General features: G+C 41.5%; 2 protein-coding genes across 2 annotated transcripts in view; one reads left to right on the top strand and one right to left on the bottom strand.

Moving 5' to 3' along the window:
- The window catches only part of C9H4orf17 (chromosome 9 C4orf17 homolog), a 164,441-nt gene that overhangs the window by 46,314 nt on the left and 102,617 nt on the right, over nt 1-15,510 (bottom strand). The gene's annotated exons all lie outside the window — the stretch shown is intronic.
- LOC117053009 (alcohol dehydrogenase 1B-like) lies at nt 814-9,258 on the top strand. The gene is made up of 9 exons (XM_033160459.1): nt 814-931; nt 1,695-1,796; nt 3,241-3,379; nt 4,408-4,495; nt 4,602-4,818; nt 5,090-5,353; nt 5,880-6,015; nt 6,531-6,669; nt 8,421-9,258. Exons 1-9 carry the CDS (start codon nt 914-916, stop codon nt 8,443-8,445), a joined length of 1,128 nt encoding a protein of 375 aa, XP_033016350.1. The 5' UTR covers nt 814-913; the 3' UTR covers nt 8,446-9,258.

Below are 15,510 nucleotides of genomic sequence, written 5' to 3' on the forward strand. Positions count from 1 at the left end.
AAACAAATGTTTCACATGAGATGGATTGTTGAGATTTCTTGTGACTTGGCTGAGGACAAAGGATACTGGGATAAATGGAACTTCCATACTGTTACTATTTTGGATGGGATTGAATCACATCCTTGAATATCCTGGCTGTTGGTCCAAGTTTATGCAGTAAGGAAGGTGATGGAGAAATGCAATAGAGACTGCAGATTAACACTTGCTTGATGCAATGTTAATCTCTCCACAAATAAATCAGGCTGAATGCTCATAAAACAGTTTGTCCAGATTAAGGTGGTTGGGAGCCTTGGTGCAATACCCCTTAAGCCCCCTTCTTCCCAAAAAAGCAATGCATGAATTAAGGTACCACCCCCCAAAAAAGTATTGTAGTATCTCATAGTCCTTAACTCTTTCTTTGTGTTAGAGCACGGCAGGCGTTTTGGGCAGCACACACAATCTTGCGCCGCAAAAGTGTGCATTGAAAACGACTATATTAGTGAAAACAACATAAAAGAAACGCATTCTATTATTATATTATATTGCTTGCAAAAATGTGCCGATATTTGACCCAAGCAACGTGTCCCATGTGTTTGTTTCAAGATGGTCAAGGGTGGTGGGGGCATGTGGCTCACACAATGCCTCTCTACAACCCCCACCCTTCACAGACTTATTTCCTTGAGTGCAATCTAAATGTACGGTGCAACTGAGGACTCTTAACCTACTTCCTTCAAAGTTGTGAAATTGCAGGTACAATCAAACTGAACGTAGAGGAGTGGCCACATTTCTTGGCGTTTAACTGGTGAAGGGTTACGTTTAGTTAAAAGATAAGCCAAATAATTGCAGCAGAACCTTTGTACTTCTAGGAGGACAGACTAGAAGTTCTGAAACGACACAGAGGAAGCAGATACGGTAGATTACGAATTTCAACATCATGAGCACTGCAGGGAAAGTAAGTAGAAGATTTCTTTTAAAGTTGCTTTTTCAGTCCCAAAATGCATAAATACCTATTCATTTATTTATTTTAAAAAAGGCTTATTGTACTATAAGCAGGAGCAATACATTCCTTGAGGTTAATCCAAAAAGTTCTTGGAAGTTTCATCCTAGAGGCTCCTGAAAGTTTCTTCTATTTTCCTCCTCCTTGAATACCATGCATTAATACCAAACCAGTGCAATTTAAACTTTCTGTCAACTGGGGAGGGAGAAACATCCAGCAAGCTGAAAACTAGCTCAGTGTTCACCAGGGCTTCAGTCCTAAACCACTTAACCAGGGAGTAAGCCCTGATGAAGATTGTAAAAAGGTGTCTAATTGTAAGCCACCCTGAGGAATTTGGCTATAGGCAGGGCTTTTTTTCAGCTGGAACTCACCAGAACTCAATTCCGGCACTTCTCAGATGGGTGCCATTGCCATTATAAGAGAACAAAGGAGGCATTCATGGTGAGTTCCGGCACCTCTTTTTCTAGAAAATTAGCCCTGGTATTGGGGTGCATATTAAATATTAAACATGCACAGGATTGCAATGTTAGCTGTGTGGAAAAATAGGATATGATCTTCTATTATTTCACAGGACATTGAAATCAGAGCTGTCACTGTAAACTGTTTTGAGGTTTTGTAAAATCAAGTGGTATATACATTTTACTGGGGGTGGGGGTTGTCCAGGATAGGAATGCACAGTTACATACAGAAATACTGTTATGATATTCTATAATCTCAGGTCATTAAGTGCAAAGCTGCGGTTGTCTGGGAAGTCAAAAAACCATTTAGTATTGTGGAAATAGAAGTTGCCCCACCTAAGGCACATGAAGTTCGTATTAAGGTAAGAGAGACAAACCAAATATGGCATTTCTGCAGATTGTTAGTATCTGTACTAGGGATGGAGAAATTCTGTTCAGTTTGCACTTAAAGATAAATCTACCTAATTTATGCTTTCTAGAACAATATGAGAATGGGGAAGGGCTGCAGCTTGTGGAGGAGCAGCTGTTTTGCTTGCAAAAGGTCTGAGGATGAATCCCTGGTATCTCCAGGCATGTGTGGGAGAGTCCCTAGTCTGACTCTCTGGAGAGCTGCTTTCATTCAATGTGGAAATTGCTGAGCTAGATTGACCAATGGTGTAATAATAATAATAATAATAATAATAATAATAATAATAATAATAATAATACTTGTACCCCACCCACCTGATTGGGTTGTCCCAGCCACTCTGGGTGGCTTGCAAAAGAATGTTAAAAACAACAAAAACCTAACACTTTGAATTGTGTTTGGAAACACATGGGGAGTCATTGTAGATCTTTAAAGACCAGTGTCATACAGTCCTGGCGGCCGCTCCCAGTCATCAGTCTGGAAACTGCATTCTGGGTTAATTCTTGTTATAATTGTAGTATAAAGCAGATTCCTGTGTTCCTATGAGAACCAAAACACACCCATTTTTCGAAATCCACATTTCTCCAACATTTGCAATGACAAGTAATGTGTAAAAATTCATATAGTGTTGTAAAATGTGCACAAAGGTGCCCGTATTAATGAATATAATATACAAATATGCTTGATATTAGACAACGTTGCTTTGCACTGTTGTATATTAGGCAAAATTGCATGCAAACACGTTTATATCAGGAGAAATTTGCACTGAAATGCCGGTGAATTTTGACGAGTACTTTAAAATGAAAAATATGCAAACTGATGTGGAAATGTGGGGGTGTTTCGAACCCCTTGCAATCCTTGCAAGTTGCTGCAGCAGAGGGATTGTGAGCAATATCATTAGAGGGGTGTTTCTAGGACCAAGGTGAAACTCAAAAGCTCCCTTGTTATTTTCGCTATTGGATGATAGGTGTCAATTAAAGACTTCCTTTTTCAAAAAACAAACAAACACCCAAACCTGTTAAGTGGAGGTCTTTAACCCAGACGGAATTACTGTATTTTTCCGTGTATAAGACTATATTTTCCCTCAATTTTTTTAAGTTTAAAATTGGGGGTCATCTTATACACAGAATGTTGCAATTAATTGTTTCTTAATTTGGGGCTCAAAAAATAGGGGTCGTCTTATACATGGGGGCATCATACACGTAAAAATACGGTAGATGTGAAATCATTTTCACACATGAAATTATTTTTAATTGCTTTTAAATATTTGTATATGTTGATCTGTTTGTACTTGTTTCAATTATTTATGTGATATCATTTTGAGATATCTTATGGGAAGCAATTCATGAAGTGAATTTTTAAAAATAATATAAAATAAAAATCTTTCTCCTTTAAACCAGATTTTGGCATCTGGAGTCTGTCGCTCCGATGACCATGCGCTGAATGGGGCATTGCAGGTAAAATTCCCCATTATTCTTGGTCACGAGGCAGCGGGTGTTGTGGAGAGCGTTGGAGAAGGGGTTACCTGTGTGAAACCAGGTAAGGTAAAGCAGAGTACAACCAGAAAATATAAACCCACAGCTTTGGTCAACAAGGATCAAACGAAGGTAGGAGAGCCAACCAACTGGAGGAAGAATGACCGAGAAAGTGTTTTCTTTAGGGAAGGGCAGTCAGCTCTGGGCCAGTGACTAGATTTTTAATGTAAATGCCAGAATTTGGAATCAATTGCTAGACATTTCTGAATAGGAGTCAGCAAGATTATTTTTTACTTAACTGGTGGGTATTACTTCTACTACTACTACTACTACTAACTACTACTATCACTTACCAGGGTGGGTCACAACTACTTAAACTTGCAAAATTAATTTAAAACAAACTGCAGTCAAGAGAATAGGGTAGGCCCTATTCTCAGGTGCCAAAGACTCCCCACTTCACAGCTAGCTGCACAAGAGTCTGCAACGTTCATGACATACCCTCCAACATTGCTCAGATGAAAATAGGGACATTTCTCACTTGCCCCCTCAAACTGACCCTCCTCAACCCCTCCCCCCAATTATGAACTGTCCCCGGCCTCCAACAAAGCATTTCCTATCAAAGGAAGTGTAAGTGCAATCACCACTGCACCAATGCCACACTGTACAAATGCCCTCCACCATCTTGGGTAAACCCGTTAATCCTGATCTGATTTGATTCTTTGGTAGATTTGCAAAAAGAAAAACAGACCGCAATAAATAAATTTTAGAAATGGGAAAGACTAGAAACAGACACACAAAGCATTAAAAAAAGAAAGAAAATCCAGATTACTTGCACTCCACTTTAGTTGGCTGTCTTGGTAGCCAGTCAGAGAGGGTTCCCAGCACTCTGGTGGAATTCCTAGGCACTTCATCACCAGACTCTGGTCTAGATCAGCTGTCCCATCACACTGTCCATTAACCATGCTTGCTAGGGTTGATGGGAGTTGTAGTCTGGCAACATCTGAAGGACTGAAAGCTCTCCATGCCTGTGGTATGTACTAGCTTGTCCGAATATTTTAAGCAGGTTAATGATGGTATTTTCATCATTCCCAGGAGACAAAGTCATCCCATTCTTTGCCCCACAGTGTGGAGAATGCAGCGCATGCAAACATCCCAGAGGCAATCTGTGCAAAATGTGCGAGTGAGTGGAACTTGTTATTTGCAACAGTATTAGAAAGACCAGCAGTGCATATGTTTGATTTAAAAAAACAACCCCAAAGCATGATTTTCCTTTCTTCATCTTTTAGCCTTGGCGGCTCTGGATTAATGCTCGATGGCACCAGCAGGTTCACTTACAAAGGCCAGCAGATCCACACCTTTGCCAGAACTAGCACCTTCTCAGAATACACTGTGGTGCATGAGTCTTCGGTGGTCAAAATTGATGCTGCAGCGCCTCCAGAAAAAGTGTGTCTGATTGGCTGTGGGTTTTCTACTGGCTATGGCGCTGCCATCAACAGTGCAAAGGTAAGGATTAAAATATCGGTAATGCTTATATTCAGTGTGCGGAATTTGTGGCAGGTCTAGACAGAAACAGGAGGGCAGGTGGGCTCTGGGGCTCTGGCCCAGAGACAGGTGAAAACACAGTTGTAGTTCTCCAGCATCCCACCTTTCTCTTGGATGCTTTGAACATCAAGGAGCAAGCCCAACCACAACCACTTGCCCAGGGGAAGGACTGAAGGACTGCAGGGGGTTGGATTAGATGGTCTCTTCCAACTCTACAATTCTATGATTTCAGGTGGAGCCTGGTTCAACCTGTGCCGTATTTGGTCTGGGAGGAGTTGGCCTCTCAACTGTCATGGGCTGCAAAGCAGCTGGAGCCACCCGAATCATTGGGGTCGACATCAACAAGGATAAATTTACCAAGGCTAAAGAGATGGGAGCTACAGAGTGTATCAACCCTCTGGATTTCAAGAAGCCCATCAATGAAGTGCTGTTTGACTTGACAGACGGTGAAGGTGTTGACTATTCATTTGAAGTGATTGGGCGCACAGACACCATGGTACATGCATGAAAACAAGATTTTACTGTCATATTTTGAAAGGGGAAGATGGAATTTCCTGCATTCCTGTTCTTCAGTGGTTCCTGTTTTTCACTGGGTTGTGATCCGATAATCTGTTGCAGCAAGGGCTTTGGGGTTCTGAGACAGTAGAACGTTTCAGAGTTTTAAACACCTTCACCCATTGATCAGGTAACTTATGGAATAATGTGAGATGGGACTGTGGCATGAGGGGCTAGTGGAGAGGTGAGAATGATCTTTTTGGGTGATTCTTCTCTCCCACGTAAGCCAACCTACCAGCATCCCTTTGCACATTCTTCAGATGGCCCTAACCATTCCAAAAGGCTTTTCAGGGTGTGCATGTAGCTGGACATGGAAGGAAGGAAAGATGGGGATGTTTTCTTCCATTGCTATTAATATGCTTTGAACAGTAAAATCTTTGAGAGGTCTGACTGTGTCATGGAAGATGATCATGGATGGTATTTCTCCTTGGCTTGATTCAAGAGTCATGCCTTTGGATTTTCCCCAGACTGCTGCCTTGGCTTCCTGCCACATGAATTATGGGATCAGCGTGATTGTCGGAGTGCCCCCTTCAGCTTCTGAAATTACCTTCTCTCCACAACTTATCTTCACGGGGCGCACTTGGAAAGGATCTATATTTGGAGGTATGGGCCTACTAGCTTTCTATCAGGAGGGCACATTTCAAATTCTGAGACAGTGCTGAGGAAGCCAGTCACAAAATAGCTTGGGGTGGCAGCGGGTTGTGCCATAAAACGTCTGTCACGGGGAGCATGGCATAACACAAAATTAGAGAAACACCTTGATTTGTTAATTATTTCCCCACCCCCATGAAATACAATTTAGATTTTTTTAAAAATAATAATAATGCACTTACCATGTGAAAAAGCATTTAAGATCCCATGTAGTTTGACCCCCTGTAGGCTTTCCATGCAAGCTCTTGGCTAATAATTACTTCGTTAGTATCTCCTCTATCTCCCTCCCACCCACAGATCTGTCATAGCATGAAGGCCAATCTCATTGCATAACCCAAGTACAAAGATGGATTCTGGCTATAAATTTGTGGGACTGCCATACATTTAACCAACATTTTACTGCTGCTTTTTTTTACGGCATTTTAATTGGAGTATCATATCTTAACCTTGCACATACTTCTTTTTAGGTTGGAAAAGCAAACATGCTGTCCCCAAGCTGGTTTCAGATTTCATGGGAGGGAAGTTTGCTCTGGATCCACTAATTACCCACACTTTGCCTTTTGATAAAATCAACGAGGGCTTTGAATTGCTGCATTCAGGAAAAAGGTAAGACCTGTCCCCACCACAACCCACAATCGTGTAGTGGAAAAGGCAGGGTGCCTTTCTGAGAGTGATAGCCATAGTCATTAGAAGATTACACAATCTTCCTTTGGAGTGTCTCAAGCTGTGTTGCCCTTGAAGTTCCATTGTCCACAACAGAACTTCCACATCATTGTCTTTAAACTGAAGACAACTGCATAGCTTGGGAGCATACAGAACAACTGCTCTTGGGTGTTATTCGCATGCACCTTCTCCAGAATGACCCTAGGAGCTAAATCTCAGTGGCTGACTCAACTCCTTCCACTCTGATTGGCTCCAATCAGCACAAGGGCAAGAAGACTTACCGGTACTCTCAGTGGCTAAAAAGCTCTCATTTCACGCTGACTGGGGACTCTGGGATGCTGGAGACAGGGACCCTCCTAGGATCCAGCTGCAGTAATAGTAATGGGTCTTCAATACCACAGGATCTCAGATAACTACACCCAAATGGGAGCACATATGGTCTAAAGTGTAACAAAGTGGACTAGGGAGTTGTTTGCATTGCAGACTAAAAATGGATGTATGGCACTTCCAACACAATGTAGCATTGCAGAGTGTTTCTGTACAACATGGGGAGGGGGAATTGTATCCAGTTGGTGGGCCACTTCCCCCAACTGCAGTGCTTTGCTGACCTGTCAATCACATGACAACCTATATTTGGTGACCAGGTTTTCCTTTGTAGTGTGAGCTGGGCTTGCGTACATATCCCCCAACCCCTCTCCAGTTTAACTCAAGACTCATTCACTCCAACACCCAAGGAGGGCTCTTTCATCTCTCCCCCCCCCCACTAAAATCTAGAATTAAAAAGAAGTCTACTCTTTATTCATCTACAAAAAAATGTGGCCAAAAAACAAAAAAAAACCAGAGACATTAGATTCTAGTACTGAAAGTTGCACAAACTATTTATATACAAAGGAACAGAAGACAAAATGGGGAAACGGACACCTCAAAGGATGAAAATGAATAAATAAATGGGAAAATGAAACCCATGTAGAAACAATGCAATATGTATATTCACAAGCAAGACTTGCACCACAACTGTGATCGATCCGTATCCCATTAGGCTGAGCAACTATTTTGAATGGGGCAATGAAATTACATCCATAAACTGTTTACCCTGATGCTTTTGTTAGGGACAAATATGCATTTGTATTCAGCTTCCTGTGGTGGCATAAATGAATAGAATCAACCTCTTGTGCTTTTTCTTGTGCAATTCTTTTTCTTGGAATCAGTTTTATAAGCTTATCACTAGGTTTCTTATTTCCTCTTTTCCACACCCTTTTCTTCTCTTTTTCTTTTATCACTTTATTTCTTTATAAATGAAATCCTTCTAACAAAATGTTAAGTATAAAAAAGGTTTCCTGTTTCTGTACAGGTTCAAAACTCCCTCTCCACACCTCACTATGAAAATTACTCACTGTGTATGCTATATACTCTTCCAATTTCTGTTCCTATGACTGTAAGTTGTGTTAATTGTGTTAATATTGAATTTTAAAACGTCATAACCCACCTGGAATGCAATGGCAAAAGGGTGGGTAACAAACAGAATGAATGGGTGGTGCTTAAAAGATCACCTTCCCTTAATATCAACCGGATCAAACCTTTCCTTTGAAATTTGCACCAAGATCTTAAACCTACTGAAATATTAGCCTATTAACATTAAAAATCTTACAGATATTTATCACCCTTCCATTTAAAACTGTTTCTCAATGTTTCAGTATTCGCAGTGTCCTGGTATTCTAAACTCCATGGTGATGAGAAAGAATACAAGACAATGACCTTTGCAGGATCAGATTGCCACATTGCCTAGTAGGACATATGTGAAAATGTGAAAATGAATGGACTCTGCAATGTCATCACTGGCAATGCTCATTTATCAACATGTAGGTCTCTCCCAAGACCGTCACGTTTTTCCTCCAAATGCAATAGAAGAAAATTACCATAAACACAATCTTACATTGTGATTCAAACTATCAATATCCTGTATAATGAAGCAACAACACAAATAATTATTATCATGTATTTCAAAGGTAAGAGAGTAGTTTAGGCAGCTGTGTTGGAATTCTGTGTTTGCAGAAAGTATCAGCTGTTGCTGGACGAGCACCCAGTTCTAGCATTACTAAATATTGGGCAACCTGGGGGCCCTCAGTTGCTTCATTGGAAACTGGTAGCCCTCAGCAGCCTGAATGGAAGTGGAAAATTACTGGAAGATGGGGGGCTTTTCAGTGAAAGGCTGGCTTGATAAAATACGGGTTATAGCATCCTTGTAGCAATAGGTGTGTCAAAACAGAGTCACTAAAGGTGATATATTTAATGGAGTAGGATAGCCCTTTCCTTCATATGCAAATAGAGATGTACACTTCATTCATTAACACAAATTACATTAGGGAAGATGGAACGCTATTTGAGAAATACATACGTGGAGATCTCCTGAAAATAGTGCATGAACACACTCTTTGGACCAAATACTTTTATTTCTGTACGATGAATAGCAAATGTGTGCTTTGTATGTCCTGTTTTCTGGTTTCATGCTTTACTTGGTGGAAATGTCAACTTATGAGCAGACGAACAACCCTTTTTCATATGATTATTAAAAATAGAAATCAAAGCAAAATATTAAAACCTTGATACAGGAAAACAGCTTTTGTGTGAAGAGACTCACTTCCTAAATCAGGAACTAGATGTAGATGATGCAGAGACATTTGTATTGTTCGAGGTATTCAGTGCGCCCTCCAACCCATTTACACTGTACGATATGATTATGGGGTGCCTTTTTGTCCCTACTGCACTGCAGATAAGGAATTGGACTCCCAGCCATTGACACAGGATGTGCCCATTCTGCTTTTTATAACTGTGCTATTATTATTAATTATTATTATTATTATTATAAATGTGTGAGAGAGTAAGAGAGACAGAGAGAGACAGAGAGCACCCAGCTGTACAATAATAATTCAAAAGACCTTTAGAACAGAACAAAGAGATGACAGCTGTACTTGCAAATTGAATCTAAATTAGCACCAGCATGCAAAAAAAAAAAAAAAAAAAAAAAACCATGGTGCTGGAGAGAGAGCTTGCAAATCACATTTTCTTGCTTAAGGGCATAAATGTTTAACAGGAGCTGGATTGTTGAGTGACTAGGTTGAGCCAAAAGGTCTTCAGGACAAAGGATAGTGGGGGAAAAGGCACTTCCATACTGTTACTACTTTTGGATGGGATAGAATCACATCCTGGAATATCCTTGCTGTTGGTCCAACTTTTTGCAGTAAGGAAGGTGATGGAGAAATGCAATAGAGACTGCAGGTTAACATTTGCTTGATGCAATGTTATCTAATCTCTCCACAAACAAATCAGGCTGAATGCTCATTAAACAGTTTGTCCAGATTAAGGTGGTTGGGAGTCTTGGTGCAATACCCCCCAAGCCCCCTTCCTCCCAAAAAAGCAATGCATGAATTAAGGTACCACCACCCCCAAAAAAGTATTGTAGTATCTCATAGTCCATAACTCTTTCTTTGTGTTTTGCAGGCGTTTTGGGCAGCGCACACAATCTTGCGCCCCAGATGTGTGCATTGAAAACGACTATATTAGTGAAAACAACATGTAGAAATGCATTGTATTATTATATTATATTGCTTGCAAAAATGTGCATTACTCAAAACTGCAAACAAAAAAGTGAGACTAGCAGATAATCCAAACTACAAAGAATATAGCTGCCATTGTGGTACAAAGGAAACACTATCCTTTCCAGATTTGTCAATGGGATGACGGAGGTTTCCTTCCACAGCCATTCCTGTTAGTGAAACACACACACACACACACACACACACACACACACACACACACACTACAACATGCCAGGCTTCATTGGTGTCCTCTTGCAAGAGATACTGGGTGTGTTAGCACCTGACCACAGTTTTTAATACCAGAAGTCTAGTGACCGTTCACTGTAGGATTTCCATTGCTTAGCTATCGCTACTCCATCTGCTACCAATAGCTGGTGTCGAATCAGCTCTGGGAAGTACAAAGACTCCAACAAAGCAGCCAAAGATGTAAGAAAGCTGCAATTTCTACCCAAACTTGTATTCATTATAATCTGCTACAGCTTGGTTTTCCCAAAATACTGCATGATTTGTGTCACAGTTGGAAATTTTTACAACAATAGTTTAAAACACACAAAAAGTTAACCTACTAAAGGTGGTTAAAATCCACATCAACATTTCTAAGCATCTGGGTAGGCTTGTTTAAACAAGAATGTTTTCAGCAGTCACAGAAAATAATACTTGATATCAATGCCATCATAAAATGCCATCATTCAACGCCCACACCCAATTCTTTCTTTCATCTGACAGGTTTTACATAGACAAGATGGTGCTTTGGGGCCCTTCTGAATCCACAATCCTATTTTAAGTTGTGCCATTTACAAACCATGAAATGAAGAAAGATACTTGGATACTTTTTGCCATGTGTGCGTAATCGTGGAAAATATTCCTAAGGTTGAGCCCACTTCTACCCCTAAAACGCCACAGGTGAAGTTTCTTTCCAGGCAGCACCACTTCACTGGTTGCAGGTTGCGGCTTGCTTGGATCTTCCTCCACACAAAATATTCCCATCACTTGGAAAACCGGCATGTCAGGGACAAGGATAGGCTGGAAAAGCCGTTCCCCTGACATTAAAGGGCACAGACCTTATTTGGATCATATGCAATGACCAGGGTTCCCTTAAATCCCTGTACAGTGGTACCTCAGGTTACAGATGCTTCAGGTTACAGAGGCTTCAGGTTACAGACTCTGCTAACCCAAAAAATAAGAACTTTGCTTCAGGATGAGAACAAAAATCGCGTGGAGGCGGTGGTACCCACTAATGGCTATTTGCTAGTTGGAAGTTCTTTTTAAAAATCATTTTTATTAGATTTTCCAATTCAACAACCAAACAAAATCAATTTAAAATATTCCAAATTACATTCCAAATTATTTATACATATATCAAATATTTCTGCCAAATTATTAATTTTAATTTTTAGGACTTCCCATGCTTCAAACGTAAGGAGTTTCTAATCATCCATTTTCCATTGCCTTCCATTTCTTTCCGATGTTTTCACAGCCTCTGAAGTATTCCAACAAGCGAGATAACAAATCAAATGATGTTTCTGTGTGAATTTAAGTCCATCTCCATAAAATCGCATTGCCCTTTGTCTCACTGGTATTCTTATGAAATCCAAAAGTCTGATCACAGGCGGCCACCGTCTTCACTCAGTCCCGTTGAAATCCAAACATAGTCTTTATAGCTTTTCTCACCCGGCTGCTTTACACTTGAATATTTTCAGGAGAGGTTTGCCAATCTTACTGAGCGTTCGTAAATTATGAATTATTTTTAAGGCTTGCCTCTCCCTATGGTTCAGTGTTACGCAGCCCAGATTTTATCTTCCAACATGGCGAATTTCCCAATCTGCATCATTCCTCATGGAGCCAAAGATTTTATGGGAAACCACCCAAAATTGTCTAAAGATGAATCAACCAGTGGCCAGGAGGTTCTGTCTATGCTAAAATCAACCAAGAACAAACTTAGTTGGTCTCTAAGGGGCTACTGGAAGGATTTTTTTGTTTGTTTGTTTCCAATAAATCAAAGATATAATTCCTTATCAAATAGGGACAGCGCTATAGTATGTTATTTTAATTTCCACACAGTTTATAATTATGGAGCCAAATTGTGTTTGCAAATATCAAACTTCCAGTCTTTCAAATCTCGCTTGTTATAAATAATGAAAACGGCTCTTCTAGGGGGATTTTGCCCCTTGATATAGTGTAATAAAGCAAAGTACAATAACAGAGTCAGAGGCTTCCCCCCCCCTTCTGTCCCATACCGATGAGATGTTAGAATCTTCTTCCTTTTGTGCTGGCCCCAGGGGTCTGTCCGTGAAGCGAGGTCCAAGTCCAGTCCTGGGTCTAGGGGTCCAAAGGAGGTCAGTCCGGCGGGGAGCGAGGCAGGGAGCAGGTCGAGGTCCAAGGCAGGTTCAGGCACAAGGTTGCAGGTTGAGCACACGCTAGCAACTACCGTAAGTTGCTCACGCAACTTGGGCTGGGGCTGGCTGGCTTTTATCTGGCCCTATGCTTAGGGCGGCCCTGATCCTCAGGAGACTCGCCTCTCCTCCGGGCTTGGAGGAGAGCACTCCTCCTGAAAGCACTTAGCTCTCTTCGCCTCTCTGTCCTGAGCCTCTGCAGCTCAGGAGAGGCTGGTGGGTTACTGGACCCAGGGGCCGCCTCAGTTTCCTCTGAAGAGGCTGGGAGTGGAGCACCTGCAGGCAATGGGTCCTCCCTCCCATCAGGAGCCAGAGCAGACTCTGCTGATGTCTGCACCTGGGGATCCAGCACAGGTGGGGATCCTTCAGGCTCAAGCCCTGGCACTGGCTCAGCTGGTTCTGGAGGTGGGGAATCCTGTGCAGGCTGGGATCCCTCAGGTTCAGCATCTGAGTCTGACTCCCAGGCCATCACACCTTTTAATCTTCTTAGCTTCTCAGTGGCTGAGTTATTTAGCGAAATACTTTCCCTCCTTTCTGTTTGAAGCATGCCCAAGACTTATCTCTAATTTTCATTTCTTAAGTGTTAATTCCTTCCTCGGAATTCGGAGAAGGTTTGATGGGCATCTGCAGGTGAGGAAGTTCTTCCCATACCCCCTGGGAAGAATTTGGGAGGCTGATTACTCCCGTCTCAGCCTCTAATTACCCCGTGAGGGTCGGAGCGATGTTATAAGTCAGCCATTTTCCCGAAGCGCACAACCGGAAGCCCGCTGGTTGAAACTTCTTGAACAGCATTAGTGGTGGGATATTCCAGCTGCTGCAAAAACTAACAAGGCTAGAAAAAAGGTGAACCACGCAGTGAGGCACAAAGTAGATGCTATGGGTGGAAGGGTGATTTAGCACCTGAACATCACATTTGTTTTTTGTTTTTTAATAAATCATTTTTATTAAATTTTCCACTTTAACAATCCAATCCAATCACATTAAATATTCCAAATTATACATAAAAATATCAAAACAAAATCGAAAATTCTTTCTAGTAGCACCTTAGAGACCAACTGAGTTTGTTCCTGGTATGAGCTTTCGTGTGCATGCACACTTCTTCAGATACGTATCTGAAGAAGTGTGCATGCACACGAAAGCTCATACCAGGAACAAACTCAGTTGGTCTCTAAGGTGCTACTAGAAAGAATTTTCGATTTTGTTTTGACTATGGCAGACCAACACGGCTACCCACCTGTAACTATAAAAATATCAAATAATCCAAATATTCTGCCAAATTTTAATTATTATTATTATTGCTTCCCATGCTTCAAATGTGAAGAGCTCTGATCAGCTCAGATTCATTTGCATTCAATAGTCTCCGATGATCCCCTTAATTCCTTCTGATATTATCCCATTCTTTCTTCTTTTTTCACAGCCTCTGAGTTATTCAGACAAGCGAGATAAAACAAACAAAGATTTATTGCTGTGTGGGTTTGATGTCAATGGCTCTCCCATAAATTGCAGTGCATCCTCGCACATCAATGCTTGTATCAAATCTAAAAGTCCTTGCAGCTGGCCATTGCTGTCTCACACAGCTCTAATAAAATCCAAACTAAACAACAGTACAGTAATTCTTTCAGACCGATTACTTAACCTCAGCGTTTCCGGGGGGGGGGGGGGAATTACGCAGTCAAACTGGACATACACATAGTACAGTCATAATAATAAGGCGCCCCCCATGGCTTACAGTTTCGCAGCTCTGTCTCAATCCTCAAGATGGCGGATTCCTAATTGTAGCTGCGTCATCCTCACAAAGTAAAAAACGTCCAGGAAAATGTCCAAAATCCAATTAGTAAGATATTCAACGGCTAACGATGCACTGCCTCTGCCCCAATATTAACATTTTGGAGAACCTTTTATCCTCTTCCAAGCAATCCAAACATCCAATGCCTTATTATATATATTTTCACTTCCACACAGTTCAAAATTCTGAAGCCAAATTATGTCCATGAATATAAAACTTTCAAGTCTCACTTGTTATAAGTAATGAAAACGGTCCTTCTTGGAGGGATGTAATGTAATGAAGTAAAATATGATAGCAAAGAAGGCTCTCACACACTGTCCTGTTCCCACATACCAATTAGATGGTTAAAGCTTCTTCTTCTCGATCTTCTATAGCATCTTAGAGGCTGGATTATTTAGCAAATATTTCCTCCCTTAGAGGCTGGATTATTTAGCAAATATTTCCTCCCTTCATGTTTGAAGCATGTCCAATTCCTATATTCAATCCTTCATCTTAGGAAATGGAGATTAGGGCGCTCGCGAGTGACAGTGTCCAGGACAGCCAAGATTCACTCGGGGGTTAGCACCCAGTGCCCCCAGCCCCAAGGTCAGAGCCATGTTAAAAGGCAACCGCGGATGAGGCAGTGTCTTCCCATAGCCCTGGGAAGACCGGAAGGCTGATTACTCCCATCTCAGCGCCTAATTACCGCATGAGAACTGGAGCGATGGAATTTGTCAGCCATCATCCCTGGCGCCCCATCCAGAAGCCACTTGAACATCACATTTGATAAGGAGCCATGATGGGGTGCATCTATCTGAATCTGGCAATAATGCATGGGTCACGGACATCTCAGAGGGCTTGGTTGCATATGTAATGGTTTGGTGGCAAACCCTATTGGCTTGGGTGACAGTTAAGGCATTGGGTAAACCTTAGTTATTGGTGGAGGGGAGGTTGTACCCTCTGCTTGCCTCTAAAGTGCAAAGGGATATTCCATTAAAGCAGTGTTTCCCAAACTTGAGTCTCCAGCTGT

The sequence above is a fragment of the Lacerta agilis genome, chromosome 9 (assembly GCF_009819535.1).
Source record: "Lacerta agilis isolate rLacAgi1 chromosome 9, rLacAgi1.pri, whole genome shotgun sequence".
Classification (NCBI taxonomy): Eukaryota; Metazoa; Chordata; class Lepidosauria; order Squamata; family Lacertidae; genus Lacerta; species Lacerta agilis.